The sequence below is a fragment of the Perissodus microlepis genome, chromosome 20 (genome assembly GCF_051167445.1).
Source record: "Perissodus microlepis isolate ML-2025 ecotype Zambia chromosome 20, ASM5116744v1, whole genome shotgun sequence".
In the NCBI taxonomy this organism is placed as follows: domain Eukaryota; kingdom Metazoa; phylum Chordata; class Actinopteri; order Cichliformes; family Cichlidae; genus Perissodus; species Perissodus microlepis.
The window spans coordinates 21,386,856-21,409,546 of NC_140480.1; the positions used below are offsets into that span (position 1 = coordinate 21,386,856).

Consider the following 22,691-nt stretch of genomic DNA (forward strand, 5'->3'; position numbering starts at 1 on the left):
AAAAAAGTTCATATATGAAATAGAAGTACTCACCGGCAGAGTTATTAGGCACACCTGTTCAACTCCTTCTTTCTAATATTGTAAGATCTTTTTTATGCACTATAAAATTCCTGGAGGTGACTGTTCTTGACTTGGTGCCGTATAAATAAGCCTGAACTGAACTTGAACTGAGCTGTCTACCCTAAGGCTTATTTTTGTGTGCTAAAATCCAAATTCCTATCATTTGGGGATTTTAGATTCCATGATTAAATGTGGCTGGCTATTGTCATCTTACTAAATACAAAGAAGCCAGTAACAAGAAACCATCATATCAAATGTGATTTCGTGTTATTTTGTTATATTCAGTTACATAATCAAGGTCAAAGAATGAACACTTCAAGTCTTGCATTACTGAGTGAACAGGTTGAGCTGATGTTCTTTTTATACATGACTTTTTCTCTTTACTGTACAGCATATTGGTTTAATATCTAAATGTATATTTCCTTTAAAAGACTGCTCACAACATTTGCAACCCCAGCAACTGGATTTCATGCAACAGAATCCAAGTGCAATACATTCTGGTACAGGGCCAATTTTCATTTTGCTTCTTCATGACATGCTTTCTGTATTCCAACACCTCCATGTCCAGTGAAAACTATGACAAACTAAGATCAAACCACACTCAAAACACCTGGTGTGATATGTACTTTTCTTTGATGAAAAATCTGAACTCAAACATCCAGCCATCTGCTGCCTGTTGTGGCTGTGTTTTCTTTATCATTATTCCGGGAAAGAAAACACATGCTAAACGAGCACTGATGCAAAGACTGCTGGTAAACTGTACTGATATATACTAGTAAATAAATTGACATATATTACTCTTTGTGGTGCAAAAGAGTAAAACCATGATGCCCAGATATATCGCTTAAGTTTATTTTTCTCCATTAAACCATACGTCTCTGTTTAAGTATTGGATATTTATGTGCTGTACTTCTCCCGGATGGTCTTTCCTCAATTTGCATGCTGCCTTTGAACATTAATGTCATAATAGTGAATTACTTTAGCAAGTTTCCATAGTTAAAAGCTGAAGCAATTCTCAGCATATGGAGACTGCTGTGACATATAGGGAAACTATAAAAACTGTAGCTTCTGATTCCAAATATGAGCAAAATAATCAGTGAAATCCCCTGCTGTAGTTCTTCTACAGCTGAAATCGAATATTTGCGTGCATATGCATGTGTGCATAATCAGAAACTGTAAGTGTGCCAGAGTGGGATATTAATTCACACCTGTACCAATGTAACGCAAATTCCATCAACATATTATTTATTTCTTTTTTACTGTTTGGCAGAGGACCAGACTCAATTCAGTCACTCTGCAGTTTTTAATTTTTCCATCTAACCTCTAAAAAAAAAAAAAAAGCTGTCCACTTGCATGTAAAAAACAAATACAAAAAAATGTATACAGTTCAAAAACTCTTTTCCCTTAGATTTTTAGTCTTAATTTTCTTAAGTTACTGAGTACTGAAAAATAGTATTAAAACCACTGTTATCTGGCATCATCAATTTTTCATGGACCAATGTAGTGGATCAAGACCCCCCCCTACTGGATGCAAATCATTATTGCAAAAAGGGATTTCCACAGAATTAAATGTCCTCTGTATATACACGTTAACACTGTGCTTTCAGGAAATGATATCCACTTATTGCAGGTGGTTATTTCTGGCTATGTGAAATTTTGTCCTCAAATAGAGAACACTGTTTACAAATAACAAATGCACAAAATCAAAACCATGCGCAGAGATATGCTGTATATGGACCAACTGGCCGCATTCATTTATGTTCAACCTCCAGTTAAACACTGTCACTTCTTCATCAATATGCCTAATGAGTTCCCACAAGATGGTTCAAGGGTATAATAGTCTGGTGTTATCAGGACTGGACATGAGAGCTTTGACTGTATGGGTATAGGATAATTTCCCAGCAGGATAATGCATTAACCTTTTTATGTATTCTAATTACTCTGTGGACCAGTCTGGCTCCCTGTCTATGTCAGACACATTTAACCTTCCACTTCCACTTACTACAGTCTATGAACTAATTAGTTCCTGCAGCTTAAGAAATGGAAAGTGAACCCTGCAAGATTAATGTTCAACGAGTGATTATCACTGAAATTCACATTAAAACCTGTTAATGTCTTAAACACTGTGTTATCTAATATATATTTAGGAGACATGAGTGCACAAGTTGAATTTTATTCATATATTATTTTATCCAGAATAATAGTGTGCTATAAAAAGACGCGACTAATATTTCAAGTGAAAATGTGTGAAACCGCTTACTTTACGCACCTAGGTCGCCTAACTCCAGTACTAATGCATTCAATTATTAACAGAATGTATTTTTTATATTATATGTTATATTATATGTATGTGTGTACATATGTGTATATATGTGTACATATATATGTGTATATATATGAGAGAGATATTTATTTTTTTATTTTTATCATCTTGTGGTACTCACAGAGCTTGTATAGAAGCCATTATCCATAAACGGCACATAAATATTCTTCAAATAAATACAAAAAAAAAAAGACATTGCCATCTGACATTCATTGGTGCCCGTGATCAAAAGAAATACTTTGTGAACAAGGTCCACTTTTAGACAGTGTAGTGACAGAAATCTTACCCACAAATCAGCATAAACACATGGAAGTTAATTGTTTTTAAAGAATACATAGAAATGAAAGCAATTTCCCATTTTTCAGAGCAATAGTCTACAATTTAGCATTTAACTATTAGTTTTATCCCACCTGCTAAACTAGTTTTAACTCTCTCCTGCATTTCTTTTGTTGCCCGGTACTTGGTCCTTTTTAAAAATCTTTATTACATATGTATCAATATATATGCTTAAAATTTACTCAGAATAATTAATTAACAAAAATGTGGAGACTTGGAGAGAATTAAATCCAGTTGAATAGCTATTCAAACCTCTGGCAGTATATAAACATTGGCGCCATTGTATTGTATCTTTCCCCTCACAATCTTTAAAACTTCCATTGTACTTTTAACTAAGCAAGGGACAAATAGAAATGACCCATACAAATGGGAAGAGATAAGGTGCTTTAGAACTGAACATTTTCATCACAGTATCACTTGAGTTTTCCCTTGGATTGAAAGATTCATACAAAAAAAGAAAGAAAAACACAGGAAAAGTTTCTGAGAATCAGCAAAACTCTCTTCCTGCTGTTCAACATGTCAATGGTGCATACAATCAGATATCCTGCCAATTTCTTTACAAAGTAACAACATGTTTTTTCTCATTCAGTTTTACAGTGTTAAATGTGAGTTTTACTCGGACTGTGACTTGACACATTCCACACATTCCTGTGGGGGAAATGAAAAGTATGCTCATTTTCACAGAGGGACACACAAACCACAGCCCACACAATGTCCATAAATTGGCTTACAAAAAAAAAAAAAAAAACAGTGAAAGTGATCAGAGAAGTTCGGCTTCTTCTTCGTCGTCCTCAGAGCCCGACGGTCCTTGTCGAACTTCTTCGTACCACTTGTTGGTCAGAGTCTTCATTTGGATCCGGCCATGTAACAGGTCCTGTTAAAACACATCAGACACACAAAAATTTGGCAATATGTTAGAACGAACATGCACGTACAGAAATAATCGCACAAAGATGCAGAGAACTGGACAAAACAAAAGATCTGGAAACGCAATAGCCCTGCAGTGAGATCCAACTTGGTACACAATCGAATGTTCAGTGTTTTTCTGTCACTTTGGTGCATTTCTTAGATGAAAAGACCTGCTTGTTCACATGCTTGTGCACATCATAAAAGGAATTTCTCATTCTTCTAACCAATATTGGCAACTTTTTCGCAGATGGTTGTGCCATTTTCTTACATTAAACAGTGCAGTTTGTGTTCTGTTGGTTCCTCTTGCAATAGTCTTAAAGCAAAAACATTTAGACACTTGTTCACCACATAGTGAACTGCATGCAAAATGGTGGAAGTAGTTGTCAGAATCGCTCAGACATATTTCTCAAATATTTCTATTAGATTATTGTTTCTGTGTCTAAACATGACAGATTCATTTTGATACAAGAAACACAGCCCTACATAACATGACTGCCCCCCCCCCAAGAAAACTATAAATATAAATATAGGAATAAACCCTTGGGCAGAAATGTTCATGCAGCCATCTTTACACATTTCCTGACGACACAGATTCTCATCCAAATCAAAACGCCCATCCTCCCCTCGCAATGAATAAATACATCATGATAATGTGAGATATATATTAATTGTGGATAAATCACAATGACTGAGGACAAAGCATGACAACTGGAAAATAACAAAGTATTAACAAAGGATTGTGATCGTTTTTTTTAAGCTTTATGTGCCACACAAAAGACTTCTCCCCGATTCGCTTACCTCCTGTGTAAGCCTGCGAGTGAAGAAGGGGTTAAGGTACTTAGCATCCAGCCACATGAAGCCCTTTAGGTCTTGCCTCTGGTAGATTTGAGCCTCATACTCCTCCTCTGTCAGTTCTGATAGATGCTCTGACTCAATGGTATTACCCTGTAGAGAAAGATGAGCACAGAGGCTGAAGTCATATAAACATATAAAGCAATTAAATGAGAGGGGGCAACAATGCAAGGAGGAGAAAAAGATGAACGCAGGAAAAAGTTCAAATGGCAGAAAAGCAGTGAGACTGGTGAGTCAAGATCACACACAGAAGGAACAAAGACGAGAGGGAAAGAGCAAAGGGACCAAAGAGTGAATTACATCAAAGAGGGCTGGAGACCCGTAAGGAAAAATGGGGATTTGATAGATCTCGCAGCTAGCACCTCAGGGGGTAACACTTAGCTTTGGAAGACATCAAACATGCAAATACTATACATGCAAGTCATGAAAACACACCACCATTAGCTTCAAATGACCTCAATAATAGGATCTACTTCAAAAGAATGACCCATTATATTGAGCTAGAGCTAATGCAGTTAACTGAAATATTAAACACAAGAGCTTGATCTGGGAAAAAAAAATTATTAGTGCCACTGGCTAAGGTCTATTTGTGCCTGTCAGAGGTTTGGTGTTTTCAAGTGTGAATCTCTATGATAGCACTCCATTCCCCCTCACTGATTCAGTGTCCTTCACAATCAACCCTTTGATGTTTTTTCCCTCTGAAGTGCGCAGAAAGAGCCTGATGGCAGATGAGAGGATGGCGCAGCTAGTACCAATACAGACAACAAACTCTCTGTGTGCCCCCGGTGTGCTAGAACCCTGGGTGCTTCAATCATTACCATCTTTTGTGTCTTGCTGAGATTGACGTCCTTCTTGTTTTTACGCCGTGACTGGCTATCCTCAATGTCCATGATGCGGATGAGTGGCATGGTGCCACCCCCGAGGAAAAGAATGGTAAAGAGCACGATGATGATGGTGGTGGTGCCGATTAGCTGACGCTTCTCAATGGGTTCCAAACCCAAATGAAGGCTCAAGGCATAGGGAATAGCACCTCGCAAACCTAGCAAAGAAGGGGAAAAAAAAAGCAGAATGAATGGAAAAATAAAACATTTAGCATAATGGCTTTCACAAGAAATGGTTATCATATAAAGCTCGATGTGTTTTGACTTTTTCCACATTTTAGTTTTAATGCACAAGATAGTGCATTGTGGTGTGTTCCTCTAACTCTCTCTTTGAACTACCCCGACTGCATTCCACAACATTCAGCCTGCTTGTTCTGGTCAGTTTTCAATTCTTCAGAAACTCTTTGCAAAATTATCACGATAAAATATTTTGCTGCTAAAGAGTCTTGAGACTGGAAGTCATCTTGTTAAGCAGTACTTTGTTACTACTACAGGCACTTTTGATGCAGTCGACAAATTTTATTGTCCGACCTCACAGAAATCACAGGTTTATTCACTTCTGTTGCGGTGTCTACTAAACAAACAAAGAACGAGTTAATAAATAAAGTCGAAGCAAAATATTCATTTTATCTCTAAATAACTACACAGAAGTCAGTGACTATATTAATCTTTGAATACAGAAAATGCTGCTTCAGTGATGCTTTTCTTTTTTCACTAGCTGTCGCATTCACAAGAATTTCAGAAAATTTGACCTCTGACCTTGACGATGCATCTCACATGCAGTATGTAGCAGCGTTCTGGGACACTAAGTTTTACCCAGCCAAAAAACATAGATTATGAATTCATTTTTATATTATAAAGCAGAGAAAAAGAAATCAGACATTCTTTTGATAAGGATAAGCTAAAATCAGTCCATGTTTTATCAAAAATGTGATAAACGCAACCGATTTTCCACAACAGCTGCAGAATAACACAAACTCTACTTTCATTTGCAGCCGGAGATGTGCGCACTGTGTTAGTGTAATGAGTGTGGTTTAGACACCAATAAAAAGATGACGCCCTGTAATTAACGAAACACATTAGTCATGTCATCTTACCACTAAACCACATGATGAACATCATCTTGGGTGTGATCTTGTGGTCCCTGCAGAAGTTCAGCAAAAATGACAGAGGGAAGATGTTCACAGCACGGCCAAGAAGAACCAGGACCTACAGAGAGAGAACAGCTGTCATTCCTGATTACCGTGGGAATAAGCAGACAGATTAAAATGACATCAATAAAAGACAACTTACTATGCACCAGATTACAAATGACATTTCAAATTTATGAGGGAAGCTGAAGATGGAGAGGCCAAGGAACGCAAACACACACGTCTCTGGAGAAAGAAGTTAAGAAAGCAGTGAAAACTTCTGATAATGACAGCCAGCGGTGAACTGGGATGCTAAGCGAGAATCTACTGACCACACATAAAGGCCACAGTGCGCAGTGTCTGCTGCATAAGGATCTGGGTGACAGGAGATAGGTTGTGATGGGTGTAGTGAGACATCACAATTCCCGCAAACAGGATAGACATTATTCCTGTAGGTGGAAACAGATGGGAGATGGAGGTCAGAGGAAAAGTCAAACATACAAAACTATTCATGTATTCATTATGTGCATGTGATTGTATTGACCCACCAGACAATTTGATTCCCTCTGCCAGTCCATAGGGAAGATAGGCAAAGATGATCATCATCCCAAACTCCAGCGATGGCGTGTTCCTCAGGTCAAAGTGTTTCAGAAACTGATTCAGTAAGTTAGGAAATTGAAATAAGGCCAGACCAGAAAATACAATTCTCACACATATAAAGTACAAACACATGCAAGGAGAATGGCGGCTGGATACAAGAGCTGAGATGAGTCCAGTGAGGGTTCCCAGTGCAGCAGAACCGAAAAACATGTTAAGGAAATAACCCAGAGCTTGTAGAAAAGTCTCCCAGCCTGTTACCGTGGAGTTGTCTGAGCGGGAAAAGAAACCCTCCGCTGTGCTGAAAAACAAAAAAGGGAGGAAAGTAACAAATTAAATCTCAGTGGCACTGTGATGCATTTAGTCTTGTAATATCTTCAGTTGACACTAGAGGGCAGAAACACTCCACCAAAATTAGGAGCTGGAGAGAGCAGGCATACTGCAACTATCCTGTTGGTTCAACTGAGATATTTGTACCATACATTTCAACTTGTTTCTTTATTTTCATCACAATAAGAAACAAACTGTAAGACAAAAGTTCCCAAACATTTACTGTGATCTGTGATTACCAGAAATACCAAATGATTATCTTGTTGCTGGCACCAAAAATGTTGCATGTTGTGTATTTTATAAATATTAGTTTAGCTGGATTCACAGTTTACATCCTATTTATAATCACAATGTTTATTAACAACCTTCCAAGGTAAAGCATTAGCTTCTGCGTGGCGTTTGGAAATGGCTGGGCCAAACTACATGATTGCTTTCTAAGAAAACCACTTTGTTGGGTGCTAACAATAAGCACACTGCCAGGGCTGCTCAGTCAGCCTATTTATTATTTATGCACTCATTTAGACCTCAGAGACAACCGGATACTTAAGATCACTTTGCACATTTATCCTGTAGTGAGTAGGAGAGATAAGGAAGCAATAAAGGGAGTGCAGATACTGAAGCTAGTGTGTGAACAGGAATCCCGAACACTGTTTCTGCCAAACTTGTCTGTCAAGTCGCCTGTCTGAGGTAGTCAGTAAGCAGATAACAGTTTGTTTTTTTTTGTTTTTTTTTTAACCTTTATTTAACCAGGAATGTCCCGTTGAGATCAAAGACCTCTTTTTCAAGGGAGTCCTGGCCAAGAGGCAACACATTTCTAACAGTAGAAACTAGATAAACATTTCTGAGTAGCAGATATTCTGAATAAAATCTAAAGGTGCGTCAAGACAAACTTCAGTGATAAGTTCAGACATTGACCACTTTCAGCCTTCCAGCCACTGGGTTTCATCAGTTTCCCGATTTTGATGGCAGCCTGCTCACATCCAGTAATTTAATGTCTATAAAAACAAAATATATTGCTATTTCTATCCTCTTCAGTCTTACCCATGAAAGTAAAATGAGTCATCTGCAAAAACTAGGTCAAGTTCAAAGGTTGGAAAATGCCTGACATCAAAATTTTAAGCCACCGGTGTGTCACTGTTGGTGTGTTTAAGAGGTCTACTGCACTCAACCAAATAATTAAGCCTTGAGGACAATATAAGTCAGCACAAGAGCACATGACTATATGTTTTAATATGAAAAATATCCCCCTCTCTCTCTCCTTGCTTTCTCCTCATGTAACCTGGTCGAGGCAGGTGGCTGTCCTATCTGAGCTTGGTTCAAGAATGTTCTTCTTGTTAGAATAGTTTTTTTTCTCCTCACTATTGCAAACATCAGTATTTAGTATAACGTGAGACAGCAGGCTATACAAATACATATGCCCCGAGATCCTGAGTTGAGTGCTGTTATGAATGAAGCGCTATATAAAGAAAACTGAACTGAAATTTAATTTTAAAAAATACTGAAAATGTAGGCATTTTATACATATACATCAGTAGATCTTTATTGTGTTACTTAATGACGTATTTTTCACAGAGTTGTATAGATTGTAACTCTTGTGGTTGGCAGATCATGCTATTGTTTCCTGTTTTGTTCAAAGTGCAATACGCCACCCAATTTAGAAAAATGACAACTTGCTCTTACATCCTCTTACAGGATGTAAGAGCGTTGGTGTCACTAATTTATACCCAGTTTGAAACATGCTTGTGAAAATTTTCGCAGTAATAACTGCATTATTACCTAATCCACCACCCATTCTCTCTCAAGACCCAATGCAGGGTTGTGCGGAGGAGCTAAAGCCTATCACAGTGGCCATAGGATGAGAGGCAGGGTACACCTTGGCCAGGTTGCCAGTGTGTCCGAACATAAACAATGGCTAATGTTTATGTTTATTCTGTTAACTTCATGGTCTTCTTGTAAATGAAATGCCACTGTTTACTTTAAAATGATCGCATTTCCTTCTCTTCTTTTGTGAACTATATGGCCTTTGTTTCAAAATGGAAAAAAATGTTAAGCTTATTTTATGCACCAACAATATGATTGAATAAAATTAAACTGATCAGGAGAGCTGCAGTTCAGTAAGTGCTGTAATGGGCTAATGTGATTTCAGCTAAAAGCAGGTACTGCTATTCTGATCCCACTTTATAGCTAGTATTTGTTTGCATTTTGTCTAACTGGTACCTGTAAAAGCAATCTGAATGAACTAATAGCAGTCCGTGCTTGTAACAAAGGTTGAATTACTTTGAAAACTGAAGAAATCTTAGAAGTGTAGTACTTGTGATGTTTTGAAACATGTATTTTTTTGCTGATTTCTATGAGCATTTGGGGATCTTTATTTGTTGTTATATGACTGCCACAGTAAATGTCTATTACAGACCACAAAATGCCACAACAAATATCTTATCCCCCATGTCTCTAGTTTAATGGACCTTAATGAGGTGATCACAGTCAAGCAAGTTGGGCATACTAATATGTTTTCATATGAAACAATTTTTACTATAATTAAACATAGCATCCAGTCAAGTGTTTTAAGAAATGAAACATTGACACTTTTGGAAATCCTGCTGACCCTTATTAGCTAGAAATTGTTTTAGTCTGAACAAACAGAAAAAGAGAGTTTTAGAAGCATCCATGTTCACTATTCGTCATACCTTGATTTGTGAAGCCCCCATCACATAGAAATTTTCCAGTAGAAACACATTAAATCAGCCCTCTACTAACAGTGGTTAATTCAGCATGGATAAAGAATTACAGGCACTGCTGAACTTATCAATGCCAGCAGCAGCTATTGCTTTATCATGCTAGTAGTGCCTACATGCCAAGGTTATTAAATGAACCTCATCTGTACAGTGATCAATGTAAAAAGCTGTTTTAATATGAAAACAGAAGTTTGGATTTGGCCTCAGTTGCTGTTAGATTTTAAGACGCTATGTTGTGTTGTACATCTAACCCTTGTATAACATCTGCAGAGTGCAGACTCTATGCATGCTGTCCTTAGGCCTACTTTTTGATAAAGACTGGGAAAATGTAAATATGCCAGTGTGTGCAATGGAGAATATTCAAGTCGTGAAGGAGTGTCCTTACTTGGTGAGGACAATGGAGACAGCATCGTTGAGAATGCTTTCACCAAACACCAGCATATTAAGGACTGGGTCCACGTTGAGTGCATTGAATATGGCAATGGTAGCTACGGGGTCCACGGCTGAGATCAGTGAGCCAAAGGCAAAGCTACAGCAAAGTAGAAGGGAATGAGAAAGATTTACTTCATTCAAAAAGAAATTAAGACACAAAAACATATGGGCAGTAAAAGAGGAAAAACATTTCCAAAATAAATAAGAGGAAGCAGGAGACAAGAAATATGATTTTTACTTTCTCTGACTTTAAAGGAGTCAGAATGCATACAAAGTAGCACACTTTAGTACTAGGAAAATAAAACATTAAAAGATTATCAAAAGTTTCCTGGAAAAAAAAACTGGCAAAAACCAAACTGACAAAAAACCGCAGAAACAGGTGTAAAACTGAAGCAATTACTCAAGAAGTCAAGAGGCTGTATTGGGACTTTCCATGAGAAAATCTATTGAGCTATGTACCCTACATTCTAAAAAATCCCCCAAATGTAAACTCCTTTAAGTTATTTCTGAGTTATATATTTTGCTTCATTCAAAAACAAATAAAATACGTAGGCTAAAGTACTGCCGGAATGTGCTAGTTGCTAGAAAAAACACATGGGTGTGGAGTAACATGCTGTGTTTGTACTGGATATGTCTCTGGTAGGTGGATTATCCTGTTACTTTGAACTCCTAAAAGACAAACCCTTCAGATGTAGAGGGCACAGTTCAAACTAAGTAGGAAGAGGGTGTTATTAAGAATAGAGGGGGGAAAAAAGAATAAGATAAGATAACCTTTATTAGTCCCACACGTGGGAAATTTATTAATTTTCCCACGTGAGTAAGTTACACTAGTGAGTAAGTTTTGACCTTTTGTGGCTCATGTAAAAATGGTAAATTCAAAGAATTCACACTAGCAGAAAATGGTCTCAGCTCAGTATGTGATTTCATCAGTGAAATACATGTTTAGTCCAAGACTAGGCTTAACACCTGTCAGCAAAACTGAGCCAAGTTTTATCTGACACAGAAAAATTCCATCACAATGAAGTAAGAAAGCTCACAGTAAATGCTTAGAAAAAAATCTCACCTATCAGTCATGGTCATCTTATAGATAACATCAGCCTGTGAGGAGGGTTATCAAAAAAAACAAAAAAACAAAACCCCAGATTGTTAAGCTGCAAGAAAACATCTGATTACGTCGATATCAGTGTTACAGATTTGTACAATAAGAAAGTGATAATGGTGATGCAGCAATAATTTATTTTTGAGCATATCCCATTAAACATTTCCTGTACTAACAAAACCTTGACAGAACATTGAAAATATTATATCATGAGGTCACATACTCTTTAACTGAATGAGGGCTGTGTGTCACGGGCCTGTGTTGATTACTAGATTAATAGAAACATCACCTGGCCAAGGAAATAGATGCCTCCTCCAACTATGAAGGCAGAGATAGCTGTGCCGATCACAGCAAAGAGGGTAATGGAACCAATGTTCTGGAAGAAGTTACCCTGAAGACACAAGAACATGCAGGTTAAGTATTAGATACTGCCAGCATAAAAAAAAATTATAGCATAATTTCACAGAGAGTTGTAAAAAACTAAAAAGACTGTGACCTTTTAGTTTTTTGGAAAAAATGAAGCCAGCTAATAATATAAAAAATAAATAAAATATTGATAAAATAAAAACAAAGGGAGCAAAAACTCAATTATCAAAACAGAAAACACAGTCAGGTGACCTGCTTAAGCCTCTTGCTGCTTTTGAATGATTTGTAGTTACTGCATTTGTAAATGTAACACACATACTAAAAGGCTCCAGCTTATTGCTGGGTTGCTCAGACTTTTGGTCTCATGAGCCTTATTCCGTCACGCCTAAAGGTCAGTTTTGTCCTTTATAAATATACGTGGTGGCTTGTGCTGTTCTAAGAACACGAGGGTGCTGGTTGTGTAAATCCAGCCTCATACACACACGTACCTTATGTAAAGAGTATCCAGATTCAAAGATGATTGGTGGCAAAAGCAAAAGGAAGAACATGTTGGGTCTGAACATTTCCTCCTCCTTTTAGGAAAATAAAAAAACAAAACATTTTATTGCTAAATAAACTGCAGCAGAGAGGCGACAAAATGCTGCCTTTAACCTTGGATTAGAGCTGCAAACTGGTCAATAGTAACAAACTGATGAGGTACAAGTACAATTGCAAGTGTCATTACTGTAAAGTGAGACATGTGCAAGCATTGAGTCATAGTTTCAAATTTAAAGAAAACATTTGAAAACGTTAAAGGGAAATGTAACTGTGCTAGTCAAAGAAAAACAGCACTTAAATAATTTGGACTGTTACACATTTGACATTGTTAATCTAAACAGGAATTCTTAGCAATACTGTTAACGCAATAAGTATGTACATGCCAGTAAATGATAAAACACTAACTTGTGGTTACGCATTCAGCAAACACTCCACATTATTCATCGGACACATGAAAGCCGGTACAGTGACCATCAGCTGACCTAATGAGTAATGGGGGAGGAGAAACGGTGAGGGCGAGGGGGGCTGCCTGAGCTGTTATAGTTACAGCTCTTTATCTGACAAAACAAATTTGGATGTCGACTCCTCAACAATGAGCACACACAAACACACCCAACAGGTATTTGTCTAAGGACCGCCTGCCCTGCCTTCCTATTAGGCAACTCACTATTCTATAGAAGCTTTTAAACATGCTCATTTCAACATGCTGTAAACAGGCTGTGAGCTCATCGTCCATATAAACAAGAACACACACACACACAGGGACCTTGGCTCTCTGATTATTTCAGCAAAATAATGCAATCTTTGTTGCTTCTCAGCTAAATGGGCCAGCCTCCAAGATCAGGCACAGGCATCATGTGCCCATGCCTTACGCTCTAGCTGCCAATGTGTCTGTGCATCATGCACCGTGTGTTCTTGCGTTAGCCAAAGTGTGTTTGGACGGGTGTGTCAACGCACAGTATGCATTAATAAATGTTCATGCACAAGTTATATTTCTGAGCGGCTAACCTTCTGTTAGAAAGTTTGAAAAAGGCAGAGCCATATTTACACCACTCAGTCAACAATCTCCCTCTTTGTATTATGAAAGCCTGTCATCACAGCTGGTTGAACCTGAATTTCAATCCCAACAACCCCAGGAGCAGATGGACGTTTAGACAGTTATTTCCACACTTGATGTGGCTTTCCTGAAAAGTATTGCAACAGGCTGGCAATGCCTGAGTGTGTAATTAGATCCAGAACTTTTTTCTCACATATACAATCCCATTCCACAATCCTCCAATTTACTATTTGAGACACTATTTTTATAGAATTTGATATCAAACGCGATAAGTAGTTTATTAACTACTTATTTTTATTAAGTAGTTAATAAAAAGAACTTTTAGGGGTAGTAGATTTTAATTGAAAATATGCTGGCATAACTTCTTGCATAATCTTCTGCTTTTAGGTATTTGTTTTTTCCCTTTCTAAGTAATTATTTAGAATTAAAAGAGTATAACTGGAGTGATATAAGATGAGACAGAACCACAAAAAAAGAAACCAAACGTGTGGGTGCAGGAGCAGTCATTTTAGTTCAGATGGTAAATTTCTCAATATCAACAAAACCATGGCTACAAGCACAGAGGGTCAAGCATTGAGGACAGCCTGCGGAGGATGTACTGTATGCTTTTGCTAAAAGGCTATGCCCTTGCTTACTTTGTTTTTCCAAAACATTCAAATTTCAGGAAAAGTAGACCAACTCTTGCTTCCAGGTTACCAGTTTCTCTCGACATTTAGGTCAAGCAGAAGTCTTCAGGCCAGGTGCTCAGGAATGAATATTAACACCAGAGACACATGAAAGTATGCCATGCGTGCACTGCGACCTGACGTCTACCACTGTACTCCTGAGGCACCAATGCACGTGTTCCTTTAATGCAAATAAAAATGCCAACTGGGAGGACTGAACAAGTGCACATTGGTTTTTCTCTACACATACCTCAAAGGATTCTCATTAATTTGCAGGTAAGAGACTGGTTAAAAGTTGAGTGCAATAAATAATATTTATCAATTAATAAAACAATTAAATAAATTGTTAAATAAAACTGTCTAAAGGAGAAAGAATTGTTCTTTAGAATTTTGGGGCAAACAAATGTTGTTGGGCATTACATTTACACTGACTGACAAAGCACTAGACTTTAGGCAAGATAGCACTGCAATCTCCTCCTGAAACTATGGAGAAAGTTATGGACTGATGAGGAGTAATGAGATTTCAGAAGCTGAAAGGAAAGATGAAATGGATAAAACCAGAAAGCTGACGATGGGTATACTCTGGAGAAGAGCTGATACAGAGCTTTAACTAAATGAGAAAAGATGAATGCCAAAGATGCAGAGAACACAGTTAAAAGAGAGTTGAGAGATAACAAAAAATATGAGTGCAGATGTTGAAGAGACCTTCATTTATAGTACAGGGTCCCTGGAGGCTTGATTTTGACAACCGGTGAAATCACCACATAAAAAAAAGCACAAAAAAGCCCCTAAAACCACAATTAAAACTTCTCTCATTCTGTCGCTCTCTCTCTCCGTGGCGTGGGAGACATCTAATAAAATATGTGCAGCCCTTTGGGGCTAAAACACACCACTGCTGCCACTAAAGCAAAGTGACAAGCCCAGATAGGACAATACAGAAAAGCTTAAACAGAGAGAGAGGTCTTGTTTGGAGTACAAATATTCTTGTTTATCTCTCTCTGTTTTGGCGATGAGACAAATTTCTACTATTGTAATACTTAATACCAGAATGCTACTTCCACAATCTGTGTCAGAAAACATGGAAGAGACGGGGGGATGAAGGTAAGTATAAGGAAAAAACAGAGAGGCTTTCCCTGCATGTGCTAGAAAAAAGCATACAGGAAAAGGCTCTCTTTGTATGGTGGGTTGTAGTGAGTGCACTGAAGATGGAAAGCTCAGTTGTCAAAAGCAAAGACAGCAGATTGGTGGTAAAAAGGAAAGAGCAAATCCAGCAATAACAGGATGCTGCTGCCTGAGGGAGTTGTACACCCTTCAGGCAGGGTATAAGGCAGTCCTCCAGGCTGGCGAGATTAACCAAGTGGGCCAGCTGTAGAAATGCTCTAGTTGGATGAGGTGGCGCCAGCCTTACAGGCAGCTACCAAAAGACATTGATCAGGGAGAATAGATCCCTTTAATTAACTATAAAAATAAAACACAAACCTACAAACAAACGTTCAATTTCAAAACAGCTAAAAAAAAAATCATGCTTACAGAAGCCCAGTTCTGCCACTGGCAATCTTACTTCAAACTGGTTTCATCGTGCTTCATGGAAGCTTTTTAAAAAACAAATAGGTCAGACATAATTCATTTGCATTGTGTCCTAGGTCTTTTCAGGTCTCAAATGGGCTATAAACCACTTAGCATATCCATGCTCCTGCAAAGAAGCAGCTGCAAGCCATAGTGTAATTCATATTACTTTACTACTATTGAAGTCACTGCTGCCTAGACATAGACAGGAGAGCAGGTTTGCTACAACTTAAACACAAATACAGACATAGCAGTCTAGAGATTCACAGGACTGGGGCAATGTGTGGAAAGGGGCTCCAGGGGCTCTGGTTACTAATGTAGATGACTCAGCAATACCCTGGGGGCTCCAAGCTTAAAAGACAATGGGACCCTGTGTGCAAGAAACATTGGCATAACCTGTCCTCTTTTCCTGCCTCCCTTTCACTCTGCATATCCTTCCCTGTACCTCTCCTGTTCACTTGTTTTCTAACTCACTGGCAAAGAACAGGGAATGTTAATTAAAGGGTCCAAGAACTGCGGGGGGAAAAAAGGCTTGTGGGGGGGCGGGCATACCAAGCACAAAAATGGTGCATGTCACAGGTCGATAAAGTTTGCATGATATGAATGATGACATTTGTGACAACAGGAACCAGGAAATTAATGAATGAGTGAAGAAAGAAATACGACGCAAAGATGAAAAATGAAAGCAGATGTTTAGGGCAGGCGTGGGAAGGGATTTTCTAGGGAATTTGTTGCATGACAAGTTACTACAAGTTACAGGACTGTGCATTACGTAGAAATGCAACTGCACTAAATATGATCAATCACTGTATCTATCCAAAGTATAAAATGGGCAAAGGTTTTAGAGAATACTTTTGTAAATTTTTTGTGCATTTGTGGGAATGTAATTATTTTACTCCATACTAAGAAAATCAAGCAAAACTAAGAACCACACATTTTGAATCTGAGAGCAGTGAGTGCAGTGTGGAGATAAGAAAGGTTGCTATGGGCTAAGCTGTGGACATGCACTGCATATGTGTATTTGTTTGTGTTCTTGCAGTGTAGACGAATGTGATTATTTTACCTAATGCTAAAGTAATCAAAACCAAAAAAAGTTACATTTTAAATTTGGACCAAGTGCAGTGCTGACAGAAGAAAAAAAAACATGTTGAAACCCAGTAAAACTATACCTTCCAGTTGGCCAGTTCCTGGAACTCAATGATCTTAATGAAGCCTCCCATTAGAATCCCTGGAAAGAGTAAGGAAATACCAGTGTTTGAAAAAAAACGTTTACTACTAAATTTCATGAAAATTACACAACACATGCTATTTTAGTGGTTTACAGTAAATACCTCATAAATGTCATCATAGTTCAAATATAACTTGTTTAAAAGAGCTATGGTTATACTTTTGTCTTTGAGAACATCCTGCTGGGGCTTCAGTTCTCTTTCTACACAACCCAGCAGAACATTAATTAAAAGGGTGATGAAACACAAAGCTTTGTAAAGAGTCGAGAAAAGGAGATAGATAAGATGAAGACAGAAATTAAACACGAGCCTCAAAGCCGTGTGTAAGTTCTAGATATATTGGCAGATGGAGAGTGATAGTGCAGAGGAAGACATACAAAGAATAGATGGGGAAAAAGGAAGTGATGAGGAAGGAAAAGCAGCCTTTTCTGATTTGTAAGCAGTGCGTTATCTCTCTTCAGCAGAGTCCCCTGTGACGAGGCCTGTCTTATATGCAGCAAGCAGGTCGTGCAAAAGCAAAAGGCCTTCAGGGTGAAGACAGATGGGTGTCACTGAATTATAGCAAGTGTAACTGCACAGACATGTAAAGAGGAAGCAGGTGGAGAGAATTAGAAGGAGAATTAACCTAAATCGACTGCACAGAGGAAGCAAAGCTGCACCTCAGGAGAAAAATGAAATACATCTTGGTTTTTTTTTTGGTTTTTTTTTAAATTAAGTACTTCTTAAATATTGAATAAGGCTGCAAATGGCGCCAATGAGTTAGTGTTTGCTCATCTTAAATCACACAGACAACCTAAAGAAAAACGATTTCCCTTAGGTCGTCTACCCTTTGTTTCATTTTGTTGCATAACACAGATGAAAACTGAGTCTCTGTGTGTGTATAGAACATATGAGTAATATATGAAGTCTTGTGAAAAACTAATTACCCCCCCACCCCTTAATGCTGCCATAAGAATGAACATAAAAATGAATAGAATAGAATAGACTTTTACTGTAATTGTACATGTACAACGAAATAGGTAATATGTCTGATTAACTGTTTATCAGCAAGTGTGTGTTACCTCTATAAAAGCTGAAGCCTGGGGTGTTAACCCAAGTGCTACATCTCAGACACTACAGCCCTGAGTGAAGCGTGTTAGAAAAAGACTGAACAAATACCGCTTGCTTTTAACAGCTGCCAGGAGAAGCCACTTCTCTTTAAAAATGATTTGATCTTGTTTTGCAGCCACAGGATCTGGGTACCATGCTGTTGTGGAGTCAACCGTGAACTCCTCTGTATACCAAAGTATTTTTGCTTTAAATATGTGGCTATCTGCATGAAATTTAAAGGTTGGCCAAAATTGGTTCATGGAAAAGGACTGAATGGCTGAAAAAAAAAAGAATCAAGGTGCTGCAATGGCCCAATCAAAGTTCAGATGTCAACCTGATTGCAATCCTTAACAGAGCTGTGCGTGAAGAAATTCCAGCAAAATTCAATGAACTGAAGCAACATTGTAAAGAAATTCTTCCACAATGCTGCGAGAGACTGTTCATTTATACAAAAATCAATTACTTCCAAGTTTTTGCTGGAAACGTTCTTCTACAAGCTACTGACTCGTGTTTTTAACAAGAATTCAAAGACATCTCAACGTTTAAAACAATCCATATGCTTTGGTGCAATTCATCTACTGTCTGAAATAAGCCATTTCTGCTCTTCTGCCTTTAAGGCCACACCGATTTGAAGGAAAATTACTTCTGTTTGGCTGCTCCTCACAAACAGAAGGTTCAAACATTAGATGGCTGAGGCTGCTCTGCCATGAGCTCTTAATATCCGATTGAGGATTACCCTCTTTGACATAATAAAGTTCCTTACAGAACGTTCATTGTAAAATGCTAAAAACTGGTGATTCAGATAAGTCTGAAGGCTAAGCGTTTTATCTAAATTAGGCAAGGCAAGTTTTTTTATATAGCAAAATTCAACAGCAAGGTGATTCAAAGTGTCTTACAGAGACATAACAAAACAAAAACTAATAAAAAGGATGATTTAAGATGAAAAAAAAAAAGGAGCAGTAGATAAAATCAGTAGTTAAAATCTAAGTTTTGAAATTTAAGCTTAAAAGTAAAACAATGCGGATTTGGTGCTTTATTCAAATGCAGCTGAGTCAGGTGAGTCTTCAACCTGGATTTAAATAAACTGAATGTGTCAGATGATCTGATGCTTTCTGGGAGTTTGTTCCAGATATATGGAGCATAAAAGCTGAATGCAGCTTCTCCATGTCTGGTTCTGACTCTGGGAACTGATAAAAAACAGGATCCAGATGACCTGAGGGATCTGGAAGGTTCATACTGGGTCAGGAGGTCACTGATGTATTTTGGTCCTAAACCATTCAGAGCTTTATAGACCAGCATCAGAACTTTAAAGTCTATCCTCTGACGGACAGGCAGCCAGTGTAAAGACCTCAGAGCTGGACTGATGTGGTCCACTTTTTTGGTCTTAGTGAGGACTCGAGCAGCAGAGTTCTGAATGAGCTGTAGTTGTCTGACTGATTTTTTAGGTAGACCTGTAAAGATGCTGTTACAGTAATCAAGCCTACTAAAGATGAATGCATGGACTAGTTTTTCCAGGTCCAGTTGAGACATCAGATCTTTAGTAAGATAGTAAGCTGACTTTGCTATTGTCTTAATGTGTTTTTCTAAGTTTAGGTCTGAGTCCATCACTACACCCAAATTTCTGGCCTGGTTGGTGGTTTTTAAATTAAATGGAAATATGTTGACATAATAGAATTTTTTTTTTGTGTGAACCTCCATTAATGTAAACATAAATATGACAGATAACAAGAAATAAAATTCTGCTTTAATTACTTGGACAAATACACTTATGATGTTAAAATTTTAGTATGATGCCAAATGCAATTACAAATATAATACATAAGCAGTACTTACCTAAGGACACAACAGCCACACTCTCTGGAAGAAAATGCAGCTTGAACTTGATGAGCAGGTGCACCAATATGATGCAAATACCTGGGGGTGAGTGTTAAGAGAAACATACATCCATGTTAATAAAATCACACCGTCTCCCAAATATTACAGTATTTTCATCTTTTCTCAAGCTGCCTTCCTTCCAGTAACCAAGTGCACAGGGATGTCAATGAGAGACGAAGAGTACCTTTGAGCTCCAATTAAATTTCTTAATTAAATTTAATTTCTTGGACCTCTGAATCCAGGAGAGATTTACTGATTAAATCTGAATTATTAGTCATATGGGAACTGCTGACTTAAATGGCCTGTATTTGTATAGCGTTTTACACGTTCAGTCATCCACTCATTCACACACACTGGTGACGGCAAGCTACAGAGTGACGGCACTGACAGAGGCAGACAGAGGCTGCCAGACACTGGCGCCACCGGGCCCTCTGACCACCACCAGTAGGCAACGGGTGAAGTGTCTTGCCCAAGGACACAACGACCGAGACTGTCCGAGCCGGGGCTCGAACCGGCAACCTTCTGATTACAAGACAAACTCCCAACTCTTGAGCCACAATCACCGCGAGGCCAAATTCATTCATGCAGCAAGGTAATGAGAGGCAACTTTACAACATATACTATGTGGCTTCTAAACTGCTCTCTGAGATATTTTTTCCATTTTCCTAGTTTAGTAAACATTTTTTTCCATATGTTTCTTTAAACCGATGACATGTTTTCTTAGTTTACAACTAAAACTGCATGCTTTCGCAGTGTAAATCAGTCTAAATAGTAAGTACATGTGTCACTCATGATAGTATCTTGGTTTATAATCTGACAGCGAGATAGTGGACTAATGTGCATAATGGCTACTTTAGGTGGTACTTCATGGCCATTCAGTGTGTAACCACATCCTCTATATGCACTGGTATCATCCTAGAGCCCCATCTACAAACTTGATTTAATAAAACACTAAATTGGTTCTCCATTATTATGGGTACGGGATGAATTATGCATGCTTTGTTAACCACAAGATGCATATTTCCTGTAAAACAATTTACTTCTTTTGGTCTATCCTGTTTGCTCAGACAAACAGTGATCTTGACAGACAATATGGAGTCAGACTTATTCGGTGATGGGTGAAAACACACTAACCAATTACAAGCAGGCTGAAGAATATGGTCATCCCGCTGGACTGTTCTTCTTCTTGGGCCTTAACCCCTGTCTGCACTGGCAGAATGGGCTTGACTGTTGGGGGTGCCGGGGTAGTTGGCTTGACAGTAGTTGTTGTTGAGTGAAGGGTGTCATTGTAGTAGTTGTCGGTGGTGTCATTGGACTTACTGCAAGGTGACAGACAGATTAGATTCAGAGGTGACTATGTCAGTTATCACAATATGGCTCAGTTACGTCTTGCATTTAAACAGCTGCCATTTTGATCTAGTCTAAGTTTAAGTTAGGTAGAGCTGAATGGAGCACATAAAAACATTTACCCAGTTTAAACAGATGGGATACAGATTTTGTTTTGGTGAAATTATGTTTGTCTATGTATTTTTGTACTTGTAATATTAGAAAGTACAATATTTATTTGGCATCCATACAAAAAAATGATTAGGCTTGTACCGTGTACAAGCCAAACTACTGAAACTACTTCTAGCTAGGTACAATATGCCAAGTTAATCCAGAGAGAGTATTGAAATTAGTTTTTGCCGTCTCTGACCTGACCGATGACCCATCCTTCTGTAACTCGTTTGAATCGAGGTTCGAACCATGTTCTGTTTCATGGTTTTCTACTGACTGCCCTTCCTCGGCTATAATATTGTCCTGTTGGTTCACATTTCCTCCATCGTCATCTCTCTCATGCAAGGCAAGTGAGTTTTCCCTCTCTGCTCGCTCTGACGCACAAAAACTTACGAACAACAGAAAAAAGGACAAGACTTTAACAATAACGCCTCTCATCCTCAACCGACTTTTTTAAACATTAAAGCTACGTTTTGTAATTAAAAAAAGATCGTCTGTTTCATGTCGACAGCTCCATGTATCTGTTGACATTTCGACTCTACTTCCGGTTAAATCTTTTGCTGGGAGTTGTAGTTTGTTTTAGCTACCGCGCAAGGCGGTATTAACTAAGGTTAAGGGAACATTCAAAAGTTGTTGATGTGTTAGTTTTAAAAAGATAGGTATAGATATTTGGTCCCGTGAATAATTCAACTTTCATGTGTACATACGAAATGTTGGCGTTTACAATTCTTGTATTTCCACTTTCCCATGAGCCATTGTAATCTAACGTCAACCGTCTTCTTGGTGCTTCGTGGGTATTGTAGTTTTATTGTGGCTTGCGCTGTTTGCGAAGTACCAGATGTGTATTACATAATACTAAGACACCTTCCACCTTGTAGTCAGTCATATAAGATGCCTGCGAAGATTCTGCTATCTATAAAAAGAAAAAATAAATAAATGGTTTGCCCAAATACGTAATAGAGGTCTGTGTTTTAAATGGATGGACTTTAGGGCTTCTAGGTTAAAAATAGTCTTGTATTTACATCCAAACAGTGGTCACAGTATACTCATGGAAGGAGGGAGTGGACACCCAGTATTTACATCCCCTATGATTTTTTTAAAATCCCAATATTGCTAAGAAATTAGCCAA

At 38.1% G+C, this 22,691-nt stretch overlaps 1 protein-coding gene across 1 annotated transcript; it reads right to left on the reverse strand.

Annotated features, from left to right (window-relative positions):
- Positions 1–1,279: 1,279 nt before the first annotated feature.
- On the reverse strand, positions 1,280–22,124 carry slc9a8 (solute carrier family 9 member 8). The gene is made up of 16 exons (XM_084916030.1): positions 21,762–22,124; positions 21,200–21,384; positions 20,024–20,104; positions 17,045–17,103; positions 12,539–12,622; positions 11,974–12,075; positions 11,649–11,683; positions 10,539–10,682; positions 7,248–7,389; positions 7,040–7,145; positions 6,824–6,940; positions 6,655–6,737; positions 6,459–6,570; positions 5,299–5,519; positions 4,427–4,573; positions 1,280–3,593 (listed from the first exon to the last, which is right to left on the reverse strand). The coding sequence occupies exons 1-16, from the start codon at positions 21,998–22,000 to the stop codon at positions 3,480–3,482; spliced, it is 1,971 nt and encodes a 656-aa protein (XP_084772156.1). The 5' UTR covers positions 22,001–22,124; the 3' UTR covers positions 1,280–3,479.
- Between the last annotated feature and the right edge of the window lie 567 nt (positions 22,125–22,691).